The sequence below is a fragment of the Colobus angolensis genome, unplaced genomic scaffold (assembly GCF_000951035.1).
Source record: "Colobus angolensis palliatus isolate OR3802 unplaced genomic scaffold, Cang.pa_1.0 Scaffold12, whole genome shotgun sequence".
Taxonomy (NCBI): Eukaryota; Metazoa; Chordata; class Mammalia; order Primates; family Cercopithecidae; genus Colobus; species Colobus angolensis.
The window spans coordinates 10,908,586-10,932,153 of record NW_012113141.1 but is presented as its reverse complement, the minus strand read 5'-3'; the positions used below and the strand labels follow the sequence as shown (position 1 = coordinate 10,932,153).

At 48.2% G+C, this 23,568-nt stretch overlaps 1 protein-coding gene across 15 annotated transcripts in view; it reads left to right on the top strand.

Annotated features, from left to right (window-relative positions):
• KCNMA1 (potassium channel, calcium activated large conductance subfamily M alpha, member 1) overlaps positions 1-23,568 on the top strand; it is a 762,545-nt gene that overhangs the window by 214,636 nt on the left and 524,341 nt on the right. For 14 of the 15 annotated variants that reach the window (XM_011928767.1, XM_011928759.1, XM_011928736.1 and 11 more), the window contains exon 2: positions 15,739-15,900. The exons of the other annotated variant lie outside the window; for it this stretch is intronic. In XM_011928767.1, coding sequence (XP_011784157.1) covers positions 15,739-15,900 — 162 coding nt within the window. The remainder of the gene's footprint in view (positions 1-15,738; positions 15,901-23,568) is intronic. 15 annotated transcript variants of the gene reach the window in all.

Sequence of the window (23,568 nt, the reverse complement as noted above, 5' to 3'; positions counted from 1 at the left end):
GCCAAGCCTCTGCTTAAAAAAAAGAAGAAAATTTATGTCACTACCACTGAGTTCAAAAAGTAAAATACTGATGGTATCCCCAGAAGCTTCCCCGACCGTCCCTTCTCCTTGGCTGATGTCTCACCTTTGATGTCTCAAGTTCAAGAAATCTAAGTAACAACTCTTTCTGCCTAGCTTCTAGTAAGAAAAATAGCTGCAAAAGGATAAAAACAAAATAAAACGAAACATAGACTTGGGATTCAGGTAACCACCTGACCTTTCTCCCGGAGCTGCCCCTACAAAAAAGGTCCCCATCCCTGTCAGTGCTAAGGGCTGATTGGATAGTTGTTATGGAGATGATGGAGACATGAGGCGTCTTTCCAAGATGCCAGCAAAGGTGATGCCCACAGCGCTCTCGCAGGGCCCCCTGCTCTGCAGGGCTCTTCTCTCCTTGCAGTTGGCAGATCCTTATAATAAGAGATTTCTGAGATGTGAAGGGAACTCCCCCCTCATGTGACCTTCATGCCAGCCCCCCTGGTGCCACCCCACCTCAGTGCAGTAGCCGAGCAGTAACAGAGGGGCAGCCTGTTTCCCTCTGTCCAGGGGAGATTGTGGGTCCTCAGGTGAGAGTGTGGTGGCACTAACAACAGCCTAGTCACAATTCATTAGTAAGCTTGGCATTCAGGTTACTGACATTTTTGCAAACTGCACTTTCTAACAATCACCCTCTGGTTAAAATCTGTATTTGTAGAAGGAGGCCAGTCTGAAAAGGAATGAGGGGAGAAACGACTTCCCCTGGAGAAGTCTGAATGGGGTGGCCCTCTCTTCTAAAAGAAAGGTGTGTGCCTTTTGAGATTTCAATTACTGAGCCACTTCTATCGGGAGCTCTTCAATTATTTATACTAGGTGTGTTGCAAGTAGATTCACCAATTTAGAAAGTTGGGGGGAAGAGGGGACATAGTAAGAAGGAGGCCCCCGTGTATATAAGTGTGTGGGCAAGTCCTTTTGGCTTCCTCTTGGCTCTTTTTCTGGATCAGACTTCATCGTAGGGCTGGACCAGCCACTTTGTCAAGGGTATCCTCCTCACTGAGGTCTGGAGATGGGGACAGGGTGTGGATGCCCCTGGGTGTAGGGAACTGACGCTTCCAGACACTCGGTGAGCTCTGTCTGGGTGGAAAACCTCATCAGAAGCCAGATTGAATCACACCAGTTTCTAAGACATTCCTCAACCATGTTAGGCAAAAGAGTCCCCCACTGACAAGCTGGGGTAGAAGGAAACCTGATATAATTTTGGAAAAAACCTTACTTGAGAAAGAAGTTTCTCACAGCTGCCGAGCCTCTCTCGACGTCCAGCGTTGGAGGGGTCCCAGGCCATGGAGAGAAGATTGATGGGTCTAGGAGAGCCAAGTAGAGAGTTGAGGCTTTGCAGGGCCAGTCGCTTGCCATCCTTAACTCCCATTAGGGATTGAGAAGGAAAAGGAGAAGGAGTTCTCTGAATCCAATGGAAAAAGAAGTCCTGTCTCCTTTCCGTGGGCTGTTGAATTGTTGTTTTTATTTCACATTAGCAACTGCTCTGGACTCTCTTGTGTTTGGCTGCTGTGTTGGAGACCTAGATCCAAACTAGGGTGTGTGGGAACCCAGGGACATAGAGGCTGAAGTTTTGGAACCCAGCCAGTTCTTCCAAGGGGTGAGGTCAGAGGCAGAGTCCAGGCAGCAGGGCAGCTCCGGGAGCCTGGTCCCTCAGACTGGGCTATGTTCAGAGCGGTAGGTCCTGACCGCCACTGTATGCCTGGTAACCTGGCCATCTTTCTGCCTTCCGAAGTCTGTCTGTCTTGCTAGCCCTTGGTTTCCTGAATGGGGGTCATCTTACGTGGAGAGAGGCTGTCTGATGACTTAATTGCAACAGCTCTTTTGACCCGAAGCCAAACCCCATCCAAGTTCAGCAAATGGAAGAAGCAGGAACATGTTCAGTTGGTGAGGTCTATAGGCACAGACTGGATTAGGTCCTAAATCACGGTGGAAATTTTCCTGGCACGGGACAAATCCTTTTGTAAACAAGAACATTCATCTTTCTTTTGACTGACATGCCTGGTGGGGCATGTGCCTCTCAGAAGCTCCATGTCATCTGATCTCATTTGGGATTTGGTGTTTATATTTGAAAATGTAGCTGCCCTAAGGAACAGCAGTTAGGAGCCAACCCCCAGTTTAAGCTTCGAGTCATGGAAACTGGCCTGGTTTACCTGGATATCAGTGATGCCTAGGAAAGCTCTTGCTTTTACAATGCCCACTGACCAGAGATTTAATTTACTCAGTCGATACGTATCTGTTAAGCACTTTGCTGTATGCCAAATACTTTGGGTATAAAAAGTATATAGGCCCTGCCTTCAAGGATTGTCCAGGCTAACTGGGGCAATGCAACATGCGTGGATCAAAAGACAGCTAAGTTCCTGTCCCATGCCATGTGGAATTAGGGGAGCAGATGTGGGCACTGGAGACAGGACAGGGAGAGCTTCAGGGAGATCTAGTCAGGAAGGAGAACTTCACTGCACCTCTGGGATTTGATCAGGGAGGATGAAGATGGGTGGGGAGCAATGGGGAGAGCATCCCAGGAGTGGGGACAGCCAGCACAGAGGTGTGGCAGTCAAGAGGACCGAGTCATAGCTGAGAAGTCAAGTGGGAGAGCAGGTCAGTAACGAGTGAGGAGGGGAGCCGGCAGCCTCAGCTCCAGGCCTTGAAGATCAGGCCTTGAGGAGTTTGACTTCTGTGCTTTGGGCAGTGTGGACTTGGCAAGATTTTGAGATTCCAGAAGATATGAGCGAAGCGTAAAAACAAAGCAGGACAGAACAAAAAACAGGATTCGTTCATTTATTCTTTCAGTGCCCTGTGAAATGCTCACCGTGTGCTAGGTGCTATTCAGGCTCTGAGGATGTGGAGTGCGCAACTCGGGCAGACTCTGCCCTGACTGCTAGAGAATAAGCACAAGTGTGTGATGAAGGCGGTAGTGGTGGGAAGCAAAGAACAGCCATGAAGGGAATGACCATGTTCCCTTCCATGTGGGGCACTGGGCTGTGACTTAGATTGCTCATCTTTTTACTCCAAATTGCTTGGAGTCCTCTGTTGACTCTGAAGGGAATATTCAACCATAAACAATGCATCCTATCTGCTATCTGCGGGTGAATTCTTTCTTCCCAGTTGCCCCTTGGGTGGTGGCTTGGGGCCACAGTAACACTTGTAGTGTTTCCAGGGAGGTTGTTATAGTTCTGTGCATTTCCTGCAGTAGTGGTAGTGAAGGCATCAGATGCCAGGAGCTCGGGCGGTTGGTATGCCCCGAGCTCTGAAAATGCTTGCCTTCCCCTTTCCCCTGTTGTGTGGGCCAGTGGCTTGCAGAGCTCCTCCATCCCTGAGAGATCGTGCTTCCATCCCTCAGACCCTACCTTTCCTGGCCCCAAGGTTGTCTCTGGCTAGTGTGACAGGCACACCCTGGGTCCCTGAAGTCTGAAAGCCATATTTTTGAAGGGGGACCTGGCCACTCTGAGTGTGGAATATCGGGGCCTTAAATTTCCTGCCTGTAGAATGAGGCATCGGGCTAGGGGAGTGGTTCCTAGACTTTTTGTGGGGTAATCAATGAATTTTTACAAAACGGAATATCACAAGGCCACCAGCTTTTTATTTTGACAAGCAAAAACATGAAAAAGAAACTCTCAGATGCCAGCTCTGCCACCATTGTCATTTCGTTAAAAGGACATGTTAATACCCAACAAAGGAGTGACGACATAATGTCAGAGAAAAGGACAGTTCTTCCCGGGAGAGGCCCGTCATCAGTCGTCTTCCACTGACACACACAGTGCGCCATACTGAGGCTTTTCATTCCATACCACATCAAGGGCAGCACTGCCCTGTGGCTATGCAGGACCCATGGGAACAGAGCACCTGTGAGCCACCTGCAGGAGCCTTTGCTGTGGAGAGTGAGGCTCCTTGGGGGCTGGATCCTCCTCTTGGTCTACAGAATGGCAATGGGATCCCTCTGGTAAAAGTTAACTTGGCATGAAGATTTCTGCCTTTTTTGATGAACATGAGGGTTTGGGATTTCCTGTGTGTCTTGGTTATCCATATCCCAGTCTGCCCTGAGGAGAAATAAATGTAATTTTTGCCTTCCTGCTGGGCCCCTGCCACAGTTTTCTTGTCTGGGCAGGTCTTGAGCTGAGCTTCTGGGGCAGGATGGGCTGCCCTGCAGACTGGCAGCTGTCTCCGAGTCTCTGATGGACAGCAGGCTGTCTTGGACCTGGCCAGGGTCATCCTGGCCGAGGACACTACTAATCCAATTCAAAGTCTCTGTGGCTCTGATAGTGGACTCTGGACTGTCATATATATTTTCCCATTTTATTAAGCTATTTGAAGGAGAAGACTGTTATTTTACAAATATGGCATATTGGCCAGGATGTATGTATTAGCCCTGAAAGTTTGGAGGCTGCCTTACTAATTTTAGGCAGCATATGTGGCCATTTGAGGACATATCTAATGTCTAATGGGCCATTGTATTCTCAGATGGGATCCCCCTCCCCTAGCCCATTTCTCCAACTCTCTGTCCATACGTAGCGGATTATAAGTGAATTTAGATGTCTGTACTACAGGATTTTCTTATTTAGGAGCCATAGGTTGTGAGATGGTTGTTTCAGTAGTAGTAATAAACAGAATTTTATATGGAGATTCCATCTCTATTCTTGTACATTGGACCTATCCCAAGACAGTGTGGAATAGAAAGAAAAATATGGCCTTCAGACTTCGAATGGACTAGATTGAAATTTCAGCTCTGCCACCTACAAGATGGGCAATCTTAGAAAATTATCCAACCTCTCTGAGCCTCATGACATTTCTACCTTGCGGCCAGGCATGGTGGCTTACACCTGCCATCCCAGCACTTTGGGAGGCTAAGGCGGGCAGATCACCTGAGGTCAGGAGTTCCAGACCAGCCTATCCAACATGTTGAAACCCCATCTTACTAGAAAATACAAAAAAAAAAAAAAAGAAAAAATTAGCTGAGCATGTTGGTGGGTGCCTGTAATCCCAGCTACTCAGGAGGCTGAGGAGGAGAATCGCTTGAACCTGGGAGGCAGAGGCTGCAGTGAGCCGAGATCGCATCACTGCACCCCAGCACCCCATCCTGGGTGACAGAGCGAGACTCCGTCTCATTAAAAAAAAGAAAGAAAAAAAGAAAAAACATTCCTATCTTGCAGGCTTGTTGTGAAGATTAAGTTGGTGTAAAATCACCAAGGACAGAACACAGTAGATGCAAGAGGGGATCAGTGATTTCCTGAGGGCCAGTTGACCCCCTTGGTCCTTGGGCGATGGGAGAGCAGCTTTGTACCTGGTTCTGAGAAGGACTGAAAAGGAACCTGTCCTCCTGCAGCATTTCCCAGGGGAGGGAAATGATGCCCAATTGACTTGCCCAGGGTTACAGAGCTGAGACAGTGCGTGCAAAGTAAGGGACTTAATGATCCAGGCCTCCAGGTCAGGCGGTTTAGAGCTGGACAGACCTTGGGGAGCATTTACATGGCCGTCTGCATTTGAGACAAGGAAACTTGAGGCATAAGATGGTAAGGACTTGTTAAAGATTTCCTGGCCTTTTTCTGCCATGAAGACTTGCAAAGAGTAGTTGTTCACACCCAGCGCAGGGGTGCTTCTAAGAGCGAGAATCTGGACAGTGCACCCAGAAAGCAATGGCTAAAAATGCCTTGATGGTGGAGCACTGTATGTAGGTCTAGCCAAGACACCCAGTAGACTCACAGGGCTTTGTGATAGCTCAGAGCAGTCGGTTAGTCCCAGCTTCTTTTTAAGTTCCTGTTGCCTGAACCTGTGGACAGTGTGTCCCTTCCCTAAAGGTGCAGCCCACAGTTAGCAAACACAGTAGCTGCTAGGTGAATTCATCAGTGCAAATGTCTTAAGCCCTGCTGGTGCAGGGTCTCCGGGGTGCAGAGGGGGAGAAGTGATGGCAGCCAGGGAGAGCTTGGATTATGGAACTTCCCAGGGGCAGAAGTGAACTCTACCACTCCTGACACCAGCTCCAGGAAGGACCTGGGTCCCCTGCTGCCCTATTTCTCTAGCCCTTGAGTCTCAGAGTAACCACCTCCTCCATCCTCTCCCTTTGCAGAACTCTTGCCATGAAAACCCCAGCTGGTGGTGCCCAGGCTATGCTTGATTTGCTTGAGCTGCTTTGGGTAATCTGCCTAATACCCTAATATGCAGGATTATTGGTACCTGGGAGAATGCCCGTGGCTGGGACACCCGCCCGGGAGGTTAAAGAGGTTGCTGGGTGGATTTCCTTTGTGCTTGGCATGGGACGGGGGACATGGAAGACCCAGCCCCAGCACTGGGGGTTGGTGAAAACCTGAGGCAAAGGAGAGGACAGCAGCCTGCGGGGAGGGACCAGCAGCCCTAGGGCTTCCTAAGGTATTGAGGTTCAGACACTTCTGGATCTTAGGCCAAACTGTGTCACAGGATGTCATAGTTATTGTCATGAAACAAAGCATTTTTTAAAAAGCTAACATGGGGCCGGGCAAGGTGGCTCACTCCTGTAAATCCTAGCACTTTGGGAGGCCGAGGTGGGTTTGATCACTTGAGGTCAGAAGTTTGAGACCAGCCTGGACAACATGGTGAAACCCCGTCTGCACTGAAAATACAAAAATTAGCCAGGCATGTTGACACATGCCTGTAATCCCAGCTACTAGGGAGGCTGAGGCACAAGAATCACTTGAACCCGGGAGGCAGAAATTGCAGTGAGCTGAGATCACGCCACTGTACTCCAACCTGGGCAACAGAGTGAGACTCCTTTTCAAAAAAAAAAAAAAAAAAAAATGCTAACACGGGCCTGTGGATATTTACTCAGAGGATTTCTAATGTTTCCCCCCAGAAAATCCCTTCACTCAGATGCTGTCTAGCACAGAACCATAATAGGTGAAACTGCTCAATGCAGAGACGCTTTTATTTCCATGGGGTCCAGGGCCCTGCCTCCTCTGCCCTCCCTTGGTAACCAGACCCCTGCCGGGGCACCTCACAATGCTGGGCTTCAAGGTACAGAAAACTGTGGATTTAACTCACTGCCCCCTCTCATCTCCCAGACAGGGACTCTTCTCAGAGAGGTTCGGTGACTGGCCCAGGCCACACAGCCTGTTCCTGGCTTCATAACTTCCGGTCCAGAAGGCTTCCCCCTGCCCCCATCCTCTGGCAGGAGAGAAGGAGCCCTTCTGCATTGTGCCCAGCTGAGGACAGCTGCATGTGGGGCAGCCGGGTCAGTTTCAACAGACGAGACAGGACGGGGCAATGGAGTGGCCAGGGAGAGGGTGGGGTGGGGCTCCCGGCAGATGGAATGAGTAACTCAGAGCACAGTCCATCAATGCAGGCTCAGGGGAAACGGCCTTCTGATGTTGACCAGGAAAATTTGAGGACAAAGGGGCTGTGAGGCATGAGGCCCTTCCTTTTCCCACAGCCCTCTGGGGGTCAAGCATCCTGGGACTATCCCATGGTGCCAGGGCACTGGGCAGAACATCCAGCTTCCAGGGATGAGAAGGGCTTCCCAGCTCCTACTCTGGTCCCAAAAGGGCTAGGGGAGATGGTTTTGTGCTAACTTGATCTCCCCTGTTCGCTGTCAGAATGCTACCTCCCACTCAGGTGCGTCAGGCCCTGCAGAGCTCGGCCTCTTAGTGCTGGAGACCACTGGACAGACTCCAAGGATACGCCTGGTGAGGGAGGAAGCCAAATCTTCCTTCAGCAGCGTCTGCGTAGAGAACCATGGTTCTTAGCAGGAGGGCTTCACAGCCCATCAGCTTGGCCACGCTCATTTCCGATGTGATGCTCTGCTCCATGAAGGGTGATGTATGGTTCTGGGCAGGTTCTTGGCAGAGAAAGGAACTGTTGTTTCTCTGTCCTTGATGGAACTGCCCTCCATAGGCACAGGGCCCTGGAAGAAGGGTTGCAGTGGTACAAGCAGTACCCAGAAGTGGGATGAATCGAGTGCTCTTCATGTTAATAAACCTTTTGTGGGCGCTTTGCAGCAGCCGATAATCCTTATACATGCATTCTCCCATCTGCTCCCCACACTGTTCCCGGGAGAACAGCAGGATGGGTACGCGTCCCTTTTTGGCATCAGACAGCTGGATTTAAATTCGCACTGTGTCTTCCTGGGCCAGCTACTTAACCTCTCATCTGTCAATGGAGGACATTAGTACCAACCTCATAGAGTTACTATGATCATGCTAAAAAACATTAGTCAATAGTGTAATTATTATTAGTAATACTATTTACCAGTAATATTGTCTATTCTAGATTGTGCATGGTAAGAACTGACTTTCCATTTGCTGTAGCTGTCCTCCCTCCTCCCCTCCTTCCTACCCTCCTTCCTTCCCTCCCACCCACCAAGATGTGTCAGGTGCTTACTCAGAGCTCACAGGGATTCACTATTGAAGATACAGCCATAAATGAAACAGACATGGTGAAACCCCATCTCTACTAAAAATGCTAAAACTAAACAGGTGTGGTGGCACATGCCTGTAATCCTAGCTACTCAGGAGGCTGAGGCAGGAGAATTGCTTGAACCCAGGAGGCAGAGGTTGCAGTGAGCTGAAATCATGCCACTGCACTCCAGCCTGGGTGACAGAGCAAGACTCTGTCTAAAACAAAACAAAACAAAAAGAAACAGACAAAAACTCTTTCCCTCATGCAGCTTGCAGACAGTACACAATGATGAAGTAAAGGAAGCAGGTGGCAGACTTACTCTGGAGAAGAGAGCACAGACAGGGAGAGGTTGGGATGAGGTGGAGTGTCATTTCCAGTAGGGTGGTCAGGGAAGAGCTCACGGACAAGGTGAGGATGCAAACCAAAACTCGACAGAAATGAGGGTGCAGCCATGGGGATCTCTGGAGCAGAGGCAGAGGCCAGTGCAGACAGCCCTGAGACAGGACTGGGTCTGGAATGTCCTGGCAGCACGAGGAGGCCATTGCATCTGGAATGGAGCTAGTGAGCAGCCGACTCGCAGGACATGAGTTGGGCTGATTGGGCGTGAAGACTGTCACTTGTCCTCTGAGTGGGCCAAGAAGCCATAGGGGGGTGTCAAGTACAACAATGACATGATTTCAGTTACATTTTTGAAGAAGTATTTTTCTTCCCAGATGGTCTTTGCCTAAATGATTTCCCAGATCCTGGGTGAGGAACCAGTGTCCAAAGAACTGACACATAGTTAAACCCGAGGCAGACTTGGAACTTCAAGGCTTCGACCTTCGCAGGCAGCAGGGAGGGGCCTGGGATCCCCTCAAGGCAGGCCCAGCCAGCTTCTCATGCCTGACGCAGTCGTCCAGCAGGTGTGGTGCCTGCAGTGACCTTGGTGCCTGGTTCAGCTTGACAGCTTGACAGGTGTCAGGAGTGTGCCTTGGGGTGAGAGAGTCCAATCGGGTGAGAGCAGGTGTGGCAGCAGCTCACACTGTCAGGGAGGGTGTGCCCAGCATGGCAGGTCACCTGCTGAGACTTGGCAATTTGACATCCTGTTGCGGTGCAGGGTGGCAATGGGGGCCCTGCCTTGCAAGTTGCAACTGGATAGGAATCTGAGTGTTGAGCCCTGCGTTCTGTGAGGCCTCTGGCTTTGTGGCACAGGGACTTCTTTCTCCAGAGCAGCCCTGCTTCCTGCCCAGAACCAGAGGACAGTGACTCCACTTGCCTGCCCTTTGTAAAGCACTGCTTTCAGAAAGGCCGTGCTATATTACCAGATAAGGGCTCCTGCAAGAATCAGGCAGAGTGACAAGGCAGGACTCATCCCTGTTCATAGAAGAGAATATGGAGGGTTTGAGGAATGACATGGTTTGCTGGAGGCCACCCAGAAAAGCTGGACTTGGTCTAGAGTATCTTTTGATTTTCATAGCTCTTCCTGCCACACCACAGACCTGAAAGTCCCAGTATGCTGGGTCTAATTCAGCAAGGATGAGAGACAGATACAGCCAAATCTGAGGGTCAGGGCTGTGGGGTCCTAGGGTTAGCACAAGCTTGCTCTCCTGTGCTAGACCAGAGCAGCTGTCATGGCTGGGGAAGGCTGGGCCCTTTGAAGGCAAGCAGGATTGGTCCTTGTGACCCTCACACCTGAACTCAGTACCAGGCCAGGTGGAGCCTTCTGCCAGTCCTAGGAACACCCTGAACTCCAGGTTCCAGGATGGGGCAGCAGAGTGACTGTGTCACTTGGGCTAGATTTGGAGCAATTGTCTTATCCGGGAGACAACAAGAGATAAGATAAACAGAGCAACTGGGGCTTGCTTCCCGGCCGGCCCGGTGGCCACCTGGCTGGGCTGGGTGGCCCTGAGCTTGTGGCTTTCCCTCCAGGCCTCAGTTTTCTCATCTGTACACTGCGTGCATGGTAGTTGGGTGGCGGTGGGGATCCTCAGGAATTGCTAACGTCTCTTCTCAAGCCTTGGTCTTTGATCTTGTGATTCAGCGGGAAATGCCCAGACCCAACAGATGAGGTTTGTATCTTGAGCACTAGGTGATGGGGTCTAGGCGGGCCCTTGGCCCCAGGTGACATAAGAAGGGTGAGGCCCACTGTGGCCATGTCAACAGAAAGTCATCATGGGAAACACCACTAAAGGGAATGGGGAGAAGGCATAGAAAGGGATGAGAGTGTAAGGCTGGGGCACAGCCCTGTGAGAGGTTGCCTGGTAGGGTGGGTGTCGGGAGGGGACTGCGGCCACTCTGCTTTTGGACCGCAGCCACTCTGCTTTCTGGCATTCCCTGCCTCCTGTGCCTGCACTCTTGCCCTGAATCCCTCCCCACCCTCTGATGTGGGCATTGAGATTAGATGTCACTGTTGCCACTGAGAGGCAGCTGTGGCCTGCTTTACACAAGACTCTGGTGGGGAGAGAGGGCAGGGTTGGAGGCAGATCAACAGAGTGGCTTCCAGGGCAAGGCTGAACACCTTTCTCAGGGAGTGGCCAGGGGCAGGGGGAGGGCTCCTGCAGGACCTCCTGTTTCTGAGATTGCCTTCCCACCCGATGGCCCCACCTCTCATTTTTCTCCCTGTCCTTCCCTCAATGTTCCTCTCTTTTCCCAAGGCATCTTTTCTTCCATTTCAGAAGATCTGGTGGCCTGTCCTCCTGAAGCTGGGGTAGCTGGAGGCTGCAGCCAGTGGGGTTTCTCTCCCTTAAACACACACACACACATGCACACACATGTGTGTGAGCACACGCACACACTCACACACACATGCACACACACGCACGCACACACATGCACACACACAATGTGTGAGCACACACATGCACACACATGTGTGAGCACGCACACATGCACACACACACGTGCACACACACGTGCATGTGTTAGCACACACACACAGTGATTCCCTGACTGACATCAGACTGCCCCTACTCAGAAGTGCTTCCTGCATAAGGACTGGGTCCTCTGCAGTAAGAGGTGGAAGGTTTGGGTGTAGCTGGATATCCCCTTTGCCATTTGGAACAAACCATTTGTTCCCCTGTGAGGCAGTGTCCTGTGGGGACAGGAGCAAGAGCAGAATGCTGGGACTCAGGAGGCAGCCTCTCCCTGGTCCTCAGCCTCCTCATCTTAAAAATGGGAGGTTGATCTAATGGGGCTTCAAGTCAGAAGGGATCTGAGATGTCACTCGGTCTAGGGTCCACCCTGTGTGCGAACCCCTGCCCCAGCTGTCCTGGGTGGTGGTCACACAGCGCCTACAAGAAGCTCTTCAGGAGTCACAGCACCTTACCTTCTAGGGGCTGCCTGCTCATCGGAGGATAACAGTGTTAGAACCTGCACTCCCTTATCCTCAATTCTGTGATTATTTATTAAAGTTTCACTCTGGCCAGTGTGCCTCCAAGGGCCGCTAGTTGATGAAAGTGGTGCAGCTTCAACGGATTACCCTTAGAGGCCCCACCCCCATCAGTGGGTGCTTCATCAGGGCAGCCATAACCGCTGTATGCCCAGGACCGTGCCAAGCTTCAGCTTCCCCACCACCTTAATGAGGCAGCACGTTTGTCCCCATCTTACATGGAGGAGGCTGAGGCTCAAGGGTTGATGGGCCACAGCCATCAGCTTGGAAGTTCTGGAGCAGGTACAAGCCCAGGTGGGCTCTCTGCTTCCAGCCTGAGCTCTCAGGCTCTGTGCCTTTTTCTGAGAGATACCAGCTCTTAGTCACCCTGTCTGTAAAATGGAAATAATTTCACTTGCCTGCTGGATGTATTGTAAGGTTTAAGCAAGATAATGCATAGAGAACACTTAATTCTTAGTGGCATTCTTAGTTGCTGGCACCAAGTTCTGGCTTGTTCAATGGTGGCCAACACTCTTATAGTGGACTCTGCCACTACATGTTCCCAGCAAGGCTACTGAACCTTCTCTGCTCCTTTTTCTTTGGAGCATGGAGTTATAATGCCTGCTCCCCATAAGGGGTGCTTTGGCCACAGTGAAGTCAGTGGTGGAGAGAGGGGCCTCTTCCTCCAGGCACAAGATCTGTGGCTAGCCTGGTGGCTAGCCTGGCCAGCTGGCATCAGGCTTTAAATAGCTCCCCAATCACTCCTCCCAGTCCTGCTTCCCACACATGGTAATTAAGCTCACAACATCTAGTGTAAGCAAACAGTAACAAGGGCATTATCTCCCTTTAGTCTGTGTTTTTCCTTGCCTATCATAAAGTAATTAAAATAATGAATGCCTTGTAAAACAATAGGTAAGAGGGCTGGCGAAATAGCATTATCTGCCACATACCTCTTGTGCTGTGAATTACTGATGCAGTTAACCACTGTGACTGGAGGACCCCCTGCCTCCCAGCCTTTTTCACGTTGATTTCTCCTCTCCATGGTCTACCAAGGGGCTCTGGAACTTGGGACCCCAGGACTGAGGAGCAGGGAACTAGCCCTCCAGGTCCCCACGTGGTGGCCAGGGATCAGTTCAGAAACATCCTGGGAGGCATGACTCAAAAGGAAACATTAGAGCCGCAGATGTGAGGACCATCTCCCTGTCCTCCTCTTTTCCCCACCCCTCCACCAATGTCCAGTATTGAAACAAGCAGGTGGTTCTGTCCTTGGGTGAAGGAAGAGGCCAGGAGAGAGCTGGGGGTGAAGATCCTTGTCTCATTTCAGCAGTCACTGAGCCATACCAGGATGGTCAGGAGCTGTGGTCCCCAAAGTGGGCTCCCAAGGCCAGCAGCATCAGCAGTGCCTGATATCTTGTTTCAAAGGTAGATTCTGGGATGGGCCCCACACGCTGTGTTTCAACAAGCCCTCTGGTGTGCTTACGATGCCCGCTCATTTGTGAGAACCATTGCTTTATGGTGTCAGTGGCATGAGATGGAGCAAGGGGTGCTGGGATCATTGCTTGAACCTGTATTTTGTGCTGTTGGGCACTGTTTAATCCTGACAATGCCTGAGGAGCTGGCAGTACTGTCCCCATCTTATGGAGGAGGTTCCACAGCGGTGGGAGAGCTGGATTTTTTCCCTGAATCTACACCTTCAGTTGCCATGGCTGCCCCTGTATCAGGGCCTCCCCCTCCTCCTAAATAGCCTCCTGTTCAGAGTCTCACAGGACAGAGGCTCAAGGACCAGGACAAGACCTAACAGATCCTATCTGAGGCTGGCCTGGGAGGCTTGGGTGGCAGGTCCCACACGTGTCAGCGGGCAGCCCCCAAATACATCTGCCCTGTGGCTTCCCCCTCCCAGGTCTTATCTTGGATCATTCTATCTCCGTGGAGCTTAACACATTTGGAAAGAAAATATTAGCATCCAGGGCTGCAGGTCTGGCTTCTCTCTTCCCCAGCTTCCCTGAGCCACAGGCAGCCAGAGGGAGAAAAGGGGGAATTGGGAACAGCTCCCTGCCTGCCATGGCCAAGTCCCCAAGAGGATGGCTCACCAGTGCGCCCTCCCCACCTGCCTCCCACGTGCCTGACCTCCCTCTGCCCCCCTCCCCTTTGAAAAAGCTTTGCAGACAAAGCTTTTCACCTTTCACCTCTGTCTTTGGTTCTTCCCCTTATTCCAAATCACAATGATCCCCAGTGTGACTTTGCCTTGGGAAATAATTCCAGAGTTTTAAATGATGAACATAATTTGCTGGTATCTTTTTAAACATCTTCATCTGCAGTAATAATTGCAGTGGGTATTTGTGTTGGGGCCCAGTTAAATGTACATTGTTAGATATATAATGGGTAAGGTTTTAGTATAAGTATGTCTCAGGTAGTATTTGGAATATACTTACACTAAAAAGTTATTTGTTGTTTATTTGAAATTTAAATTTTACTGGGTATCCCGTATTTTATCTGCCAACACTAAACCCAGCCTCTGTAGCCAACGAGGGCCTGATACTCATAGCCCTTTCTAGTCATTCATTCATGGTTATTGAGCCAACTCTGTGCAAGACACTCTGTTAGGCACCAAGGATGCAGCAGTGGGGGAGGCGGACAGTAAGTGAAAGAAGTAAATGAATTATTAAGTATATTAGAGGTTTTAAGTGCTATGGAGAAAAATAAAGCAGAAAAGTGCTATTGGAAAGAAAGTGTTGCAAATTTAAACAGGTGGTCAGGGAAGACTTCCTTGAAAAGGAGATATTTGAGCAAAGACTTAAGGGAGCAGGCCCTAAGTCTCTGTGGGAGAAGAGTATTCTAGGTAGAACACTCACTGTGTGCAAAGGTTTACAATTTAGGTCACTGTGTCGGGCTCAGTTATCTGATGAGATCAGCCTTGTTTCCTCAAGCACATTTTAAGCCACAAGGGGAATGTATTTTCTTCTGTAACTGAAAGGCTCTGGTGTGGATTTCAGGCACAGCTGGATCCGGGTGTTCAAATGATGACATCAATAGTCTATTACTTTTACTTTTCTCTGCGGTGGCTTCATTCTCAGAGAAGGATGACTTTTCCTATTCTTTCCTGCAAATGTTCCATGCTTGAGTCTTATTGGCTTGACATGGATCATGTGATTATTCATGGCCCAATTGCTGTTGGCAGGGGGTAGAAAGGACTCTACTGTTGGAGCCAATGGCAGGCCATCTGTCCCCTTTGAACAACATAGACTGACAGGAAGAGATAATAATTTTCCTAAAGGAAAGTGGGGGTGCTGCTGTGAAAAGGCGCAGAGAGGTTGGGTAGGCAAAGACCACAGGACATCTCCCACACTTTCCTCCTCCCTCCTCAGCATGCCCAAATTTTAGACAGGTTGCCTTTCCTCTTCCTTTGGTACTTTTCTTTTCCTTTAAAATGGGAGGAGACCAGAACTTTGGGAGGCTGAGGTGGGCGGATCACTTAAGGTCAGGAGTTCAAGACCAGCCTGGCCAACATGGTGAAACCCCGTCTCTACTAAAAATACAACAATTAGCTGAGCGTGGTGGCGCTTGCCTGTAATCCCAGCTACTCGGGAGGCTGAGGCATGATAATTGCTTGCACGTGGTGGGTGGAGGTTGCAGAGAGCTGAGATCGTGCCACTGCACTCCAACTTGGGTGACAGAGTGAGACTTCATCTCAAAAAACAAAACAAAATAAAATAAAATAAAATAAAATAAAACTATCCTTCTTTGTTTCACTAAGATATTTTAAGAGGAAATAAAATATTCTTTTTAAAATAAAGACTTTAAAAAATTCAAAGGCATAATTTATCCCTTTTGCTTTACTCCTGTACCTTTAAGCCAGTTTCCACCTCAGCTGGGGACCCCTTCAGGCTCTGGTTCTTTATGGGCAGGGCATGTTATTTAAATCCAGTTGTTCCCTATGTCTCAACTCTTGCTCTCTTTGTTGCCAGGAGGCCCAGAAGATTAACAATGGCTCAAGCCAGGCGGATGGCACTCTCAAACCAGTGGATGAAAAAGAGGAGGCAGTGGCCGCCGAGGTCGGCTGGATGACCTCCGTGAAGGACTGGGCGGGGGTGATGATATCCGCCCAGACACTGACTGGCAGAGTCCTGGTGAGTTTCCACCCACTTCCCACACTAGGAGGCCTTGCTCTCTGGGCCAATATGGCTTTGCTTATGAGATGTGATGTTCCCCAGGGTCTTCTGCAGGAGGCTGGCTATTGGGAGGTGGGGGTGAGCAACAAGTGCTCCCACGTGGTCATGGAGGAGAGGCTGGGTTCCTCCTTATGTACAGTGGTTTGTGGGGGGATTTGCAGGGAGTGGGATTTGCAGTGGAGAAGGGTTGTTGGGAGGATGTAGCACATTTCCTCTGCTAATAAGCACACACCCATGCACACACACACACCCTCCATCATCTTGGAGAGGAGAAGAGGGTTAAGGAGACATACCAGAAACTTATGGAAGGGTTACAAATGCGGGGATCCCAGGGAGTGCTGAGTGAGTGTGTGTGTGTGTTTGGTGGCCTTCAGGGGATGTTCTTCTTGTCCTGTGGTAGCCCGTAGGGACCCCCTCTTGGAGCAGTTTCCTAATTTTCTGCAGTGTGTGAGCTGGGCCCTGTGCATGGTGGAAATCAGTCATCCTGATGGTGGATGCATCAGCAGCCCACCTGAGGCTGCCTGGCCCTTGTACCTGGAGCTCACTTGTGTGCCCTTTTCTGATGAAGTTGTCTCCTAGGCCCACCTGCAACCAGGGCTGATTCTGCCTCTTCTCTGTGCGTTTCCAGTGTCTCTCTGATCTGCTTATATGAGGCTTGGCTTCACTGGCTGACCTCATGAGCCGTTGGTTTTTGTCAAGGATCATTACTGGGACAGGCTTATAGTGACAAACCATCCCAGTTTGCCTGAGACTGAGGTGTACATGAGACATGAGTCTTTCAGTGCAAAAACTGGGAAAGTCCTGGGCAAACAGGGATGAATTGGTCACCATAGCCAGGCCCATGCTCTGGGAAAGCCCTGCCCTGTGGCTTTCTTTCTTGGGTCTGCTCTGGGTCAGGAGTTTCCCTGAGAAGAATGTTGCATTTGGAGTGATTTCTCATTATGATTCTGGAAGCTGCTTTGTCTGGGCCACCTGTCCTGGCTTGAAGCTAGGGCTCAGTCAGGAGTCATTTGGCTCATAGATGGAAGGAGTAGGGACATCCTGAGACCTGAGTGGCTCAAAGACCAGGCAGGGACACTGGAAAGCAGTCATTATCTCTGAGTCTCACAGCAAAAACTCAGCGAGGAGGTGATTGTAGATGGAGGGAGGTGGTGAGAATTTCACTTCTCAGAATACTGCTTGGGGAGAACTCAGTGTTATGTCGGGGATCAATATCACACACACTTTTGCAGGAAGGAGTGAGAGAATGAACGTGGTACTTGAGTAATGAAAGGTGCTGGCCACACAGCCTTCAAGAAGGGCAGGTTCTGTTCACCGAGGGATCTGCCATGAGCTGTGTGCTGAAGAGTCTGGATATGAAACCATGGCTGATGTCAACTGATGGCAAAATGGAAAGAGGGGACATTTAAAGTTGGAGTTTTGGAGGAGGAGAGAGAAATTGGTGAGGTCAGTGGCTGCTTGGAGGAAGGCAGAGAGGGAGACAATTCAGTCTGCTGTGACCCAGGAGGGACAGTGGGGACTTGGAGGTGCCTTGCTGTTGGCTACACTGTGTAACAGCACCTCTATCTCTCCTCCTGCCTCTTCAGTGAAGTCTCCATTGCTCTTTCATGCTTAAAGAGGAGTGGATTCTGCATTGGAAACTTAGAGAGGTTGAATTCTGAGTCTGGGTATTCATGGGGACAAAATGGAGGTAGTGTGTTCTATATGTATGGTGGTGATAGTGAATGGGGAGCAGTAGACAGTTTGGTTACACAAATGTGACACTTGTTTCTTCCATGTGGCCATTATAGACAGGTCTAATTTTCTTCATCATCATTGCCAAGAGTTACTGAACGCTAATTCTGGGCCAAGCGTATTTGTTTCAGCTCTGGAGAAAACAAGGAAGGATTCTGATTCTATTGCACCCTGTATGGACGTTATGGAAGGGATGCATGGAGGATAAGTGCTATGAGTACAAACACGGTGTGCACGTGTGGGGTGTGGGGAGGGGCTGTAGGAGAAAGTAGGGCTGATCAGAAAAGCCTTCATAGGGAGGAAAGCCTTTGAACTAAAACTCCCATTTCAAGATGAACTGCTTTATGGTGGGAAGATATCAAAAATAAAAACATATCCAAGCTTAAACACAAGAAAATGACTACTAGGTGGGCTGGAATTTGTGAAGAATACCTAATAAGACAGAATGCATTTGCAGTGAGCTTTTAAGTGTGAGTTAGGATCTTGAGAATCAAAGGAGAGGAAAGCCCTCAAAGTGAGGAGCAGGAAAAGCAGAGAAGGAGCCTGGTGCTCTGGGGAATAGGGAGTGCAGACCCCAAAGTCTGGGGAAGTGTCCTGGAGACAGCCTGGTGGGGCTTTAAAGGCCATGCTTAAGAACTTTTGGGCCGGGCGCAGTGGCTCACGGCTGTAATCCCAGCACTTTGAGAGGCCGAGGTGGGTGGATCACGAGGTCAGGAGATCGAGACCATCTTGGCTAACACAGTGAACCCCTGTCTCTACTGAAAATACAAAAAATTAGCTGGGTGTGGTGGTGGGTGCCTGTAGTCCCAGCTACTCAGGAGACTGAGGCAGGATAATGGTGCGGACCCAGGAGGAGGAGCTTGCAGTGAGCCAATATCAGGCCACTGTACTCCAGCCTAGGCGACAGAGCGAGACTCCATCTCAAAAAAAAAAAAAAAAAAGAATTTTTGAAGTTTGTAGAACAAGGAGATTTTGAGACAGGGGTGTTGTGCAGAGAGAGCTGGGGGACAAGTGGAGACTGAATGGGTGAGGCTGGAGCTTGGAGGCTATAGGACAAGTTAGGGCAGCGAGCTACTGCTTTAGTGATGGCAAGGGAGCAGATTCCTGCTGTGGTCCTGGTGAGGCACGGTCTGCACTGACACCAAGCAGAAGATGCAGGTAGTCCATGCGGGTGATATCGTGGAAGTGGAACTCACTGGGCCAAGCACACCCAGTGGCCACCTTGATACTCTCCTGCCAATCACACTGTTGAACGCTTCTTGTGAGCCAGGCACTGTGCTAGCCTTATATGTTATGATCAGTTTGTAGGGGAAGGACAATGTCTTATTTCTTCCATATCTCCTTATTGCTGTTGTATGGTAGGGGTTCATTACAAGAAAACAGGTCAATCTTATTGGTGAATTCATTTCCGTTTTACAGTTGAGAAAATCAAGATAGAGCAAGGGCAATTATTTGTCTAAAACATTCAGCTTTGAGTGACAGAGCCAGGCTAGTACCTGCCAGCTCCCTGTCTCCCAGTCTGGTGCTCCTTTTGTGTCATTCCTTCCCAGTCGAAGATAATGCCTTTTCTTTTCTAAGCCACTGCCAGCTGTCACTTTGGCTGTGACATTTTGACATTACTGTCTTTTAGCCAATTTGGTCCTGAGGATGCTTGGCCTGCTTGTTTTAACATTTGCATGTAGAAGCATGGTCCACTCAGGCCTCTCTGCCTGAGCCTGCCCAAGGTGCCAGCTGCTCTCTGAAGATCTCCTTGGAGAAAATCCTGCCCAGGCTGCCGGGACCATGCAGAGCAAGTGGGACCCGCTGCACAGAGATCAGGCATCTCAGAGTTCCAGGCGGTATCCTGAGAATAGGCCTGCCCTTTAGGAGCAGGCAGGTCCCTGCATTGAACAAAGAACAGATTTCACAATTAAGTAATGGCGGGCAAGAGAAAGCAGTACTGCCTGTTCAGAACCCAAAGCTGTGTTTGCCTTGAGCCGTCCAAATGTTTATCTCTGCAACAATGGGACCAAAGCAAGACCAGACAGCTGGCTATTCAATTTCCCTTTTCAATTTTTAATTTGTTTTCCTTGATGCACGCTCAGGAGCTTGGCCTCCTCATCTGGGCCGCTATCTCACCTGTCTAATTGTCACAGGTGAGAATCTCGAAGCTGGGACATCATGAATAAGGTCCAGCTGGGGAAGAATTTGCCAATACAACCTCAGAATATCTGTAGGATCTCCCAGACGAGCACATCCGTTATTCGCTAAGTGTTTACTGCTCATCTGTACCTGGCACTGTTCGAGGCACTGGGCATAAAGTGGTGAGCAACAGAGATCCAGGTGTGAATTATTTATATTGATAAACTAGATATAAGGATGCAGAGCTCAGTTTGAGAAATGACAAATGATAATTGCCATTCACCAGTGCTTTTTATAGTCAACGTCTGGAGCCTGATTATCCACATGATAAAAATTCCTTGACCCCAAGGCTCCAGATCTCAGAATAGCCTGTCTTTGCCTTCTCTCTCACCCTGGCACCTAGGCTCAACTGGCCAAAAACAGCAGTACTGGACAGAGCCTTCTCTTGGAGCACATGGCTGAGGGCTTCTACATTAAAGTCAGTGCCAGGCTGTCAAGGGTACTGCTTCCTTCAGTTTTTTTCTTAATTAAACAAATGTTTATTTTCTGATTATAAAAGTCATATATGTTTGCTTTTTTTGAAAAAAATTTGAAACGTACTGGAAGAAGTGCTGATAAATTCCACTGTGGGATTTGGAATTGGCTCACGTGGAGGGAAATTTGGATATAGCAGTCAATGTCATTAGGATTTCTCTCAACCATTTGGGTGTCGTTGAGGACTTTGTTCACTGCATCTCACGTTACCCGCTTTATGCACAGACTCATGGGATAAATAGTGTTTTGCTCCAGAGCTGGTTGTGGTTTTCCTGGTGAACATCCAGTGAACATGCTAAATGGAGAAAGGGATCATGTCTCTCAGTGGTGGCTGCTCAGAGCCAAGTCGGTGGCTTATGGAAAATACAGAGCGGCTCAGGTTTGCGCTCTGTGTCTTTGCACCCCTGCCCTGGCTTGTCTTCGTCATCTCTCCTCTCATTTTCCCTTTGCCCTACTTTTCTTACTCCTATTTGAAATTTACATGTATGCAGTTATGTCAGGTACATACATTTTTGTCAGGTAAATTAAGTCCTTCTAAGAATAAGGTAGTTTCTAAATAAAGAGGACAAGAAACATGGAGTAGGCTTTAGTATAGTTTGGTTGTACTGTATAGAATCATAAGCCAAAATCAATAGGGATAGTCAAGTTCAGGGTTGGTAAGTTTTTCTGTAAAAGGCCAAATAGTAAATATTCTAGGCTTGCACACCATGTGGCCTCCACGACTCAACTCTGCCTCAGTAGTTTGAAAGCAGCCACAAACAGCCTTGGTGTGACTTTGTTCCAGTAAAACTTTCTTTATAGAATGGGAGAAAATATTTGCAAACAATGCATTCAACAAGGGCCTGATGTCCAGAATTCACGAGGAACTTAAAAAACTCAACAACAAAAATCACCAAATAACATTTAAAACTGGGCAAAAGATATGAATAGTCATTTTTCAAAAGAAGACATACGAATGGCCAACAAGCATATGAAAAAAATACTCAACATCTCTAATCATCAGAGACATGCAAATTAAAACCACAGTTAGATATCATCTCACCCCGGCCAGAATGGTTATTATTAAAAAGACAAAAAATAACAGATGTTGGTGAGGATGTGGAGAAAAGGGATCACTTATGTGGAAATGTAAATTAATACAACCTCTATGAAAAAGAGTACAGAAATTTCTCAAAGAACTAAAAACAGAACTTCCATTTGATCCAGCATTTCCACTAATTGGTACCTACCCATAGGAAAATAAATCATTATGTAAAAAAGATACCTGAACTCCTGTGTTTATCACAACACTACTCAAAATAGCAAAGCTATGGAATCAACCTAAGGGTCCATCAATGGATGATTAAATAAAGAAAACATTTGTATATATATATACACACACACACACACACACACACACATATACACACACATGCATATATCACATTATGTATGTGTATATATATTACATTTATATATACACAAACTTACACAATAAAATACTATTCGGCCATAAAAAGAGAATGAAATCATGTCTTTTGCAGCAACATGGGTGGAACTAGAGACCATTATCTTAAGTGGAACAACTCAGAAACAAAGTCAAATATCACATGTTCTCATGAATAAGTGGGAGCTAAATAGTGTGTACACATGGACAGGGAACGGAATAGTAGTCAATGGAGACTCAGAATGGTGGAAGAGTGGCAGGTGGTGGTGAGTGATGAGAAATTATTTAATGGATGCAATGCACACTGAATGATAGTTACACTAAAGCCCAGACTTCACCATTGTGCAAAATATCCGTGTAACAAAACTGCACTTGTATCCCTTACATATATACAGATAAACTGTATTTATAGAAATAGAGGGTAGAAAAAACAGTTGACTAGAAGGAATAAGTTCCAGCATGTGATAGTACAATAGGGAGATTATAGTTAACAGTAATTTATTGTACATCTCAAAATAGTAAGAAAAGAATTAGAATGTTTCCAACACAAAGATAAATGTTTGAGGTGATGGTTGTCTGTTACCCTGATCTAATCATTATACAAAATATCACATGCACCCCCCTAAAATATGTACACTATTATATGTCAATATAACGTTTTAAAAAAAGAAACAGGTGGTGGGCCAGATTTGTTTCACACACCATAGTTTGCTGACTCAGTCTAATTTATCCCCTTGTTTTATACATAAAGAAATTGAAAGGCTGGGGCTGGAGGCGAAGAGATTCTCTAAGGTCGAGTAGCAAGAGTGTCACACTCTTTGTAAGGGGGAGCACTACAGACTCAGTGATAAACACACAAAGATAAATACAGACACACGCACATACCCTCACTATCCACACCATCGCTTAGTTTCTGCATATTCATATTCATTTCCATGTTGATCTCACAGCAACTGTCTCCCTAGGGAAACTATGTCCTGTGGCCAAGGACAGCCTCACCTCAACGTGCGAGCGACATCTACACTGCCTGGACTTTACCTCAACCCCATGACAGATTCAATGTTTTGTGTGTCTCTTCAAAGACTGGTCTTGCCAAAATAGCTACCAGCTCCTGAGCAAAGCTAGAGGGAGCCCTTAGAATCACTCTTTGTAGTTACTTTCCCCATATTCCTATGCTGTTATATTTGTGTATTGCTCCAGGAAGCTTACACAGCTAATTCTATGAACTGAAAGTACATGCTACTTGCTTGAATGTATACAGGATGATTTATCAATGTAAGAAGAAAGAAAAATATTTATCCCCCTAAATATGTTGCATGTGTGGCATTTTACATTAACATTATGTACATAACCTGAACCATTTCATCTTTGTCTCCAAAGGCCTGAAAGAAAATATGTGTCAAATACGCCTTTCAAATAGGAATAATCCTATTGGTTTAATAGAGTTAAATAGATGTACGTTCACTGGGGTGCTGTTTGCACATGAAATTAGACTGGTTGAACCCAGTGGGAGTACACATGGGCACACACATAATCAGATATATCACATTCATTGCATTCACTACTGTTAGGTGCCCTATGGAGCTTGTGACATTTCCCATCAGTATCCTCTACTTTTCTTTCTCAGTGGTGCCTGGTGGCAAATTCACACACACACACACACACACACACACACACTCTCTCTCTCTCTCTCTCTCTCTCTCTCTCCCTCCCACTCCTCTCATCTATGCCCCAGCTTTTATTATATTTTCGGCAAATCTATGTAAAATTCTTACATTATTGGCCAATTCCTTGTGTAACAGAAAGACTAG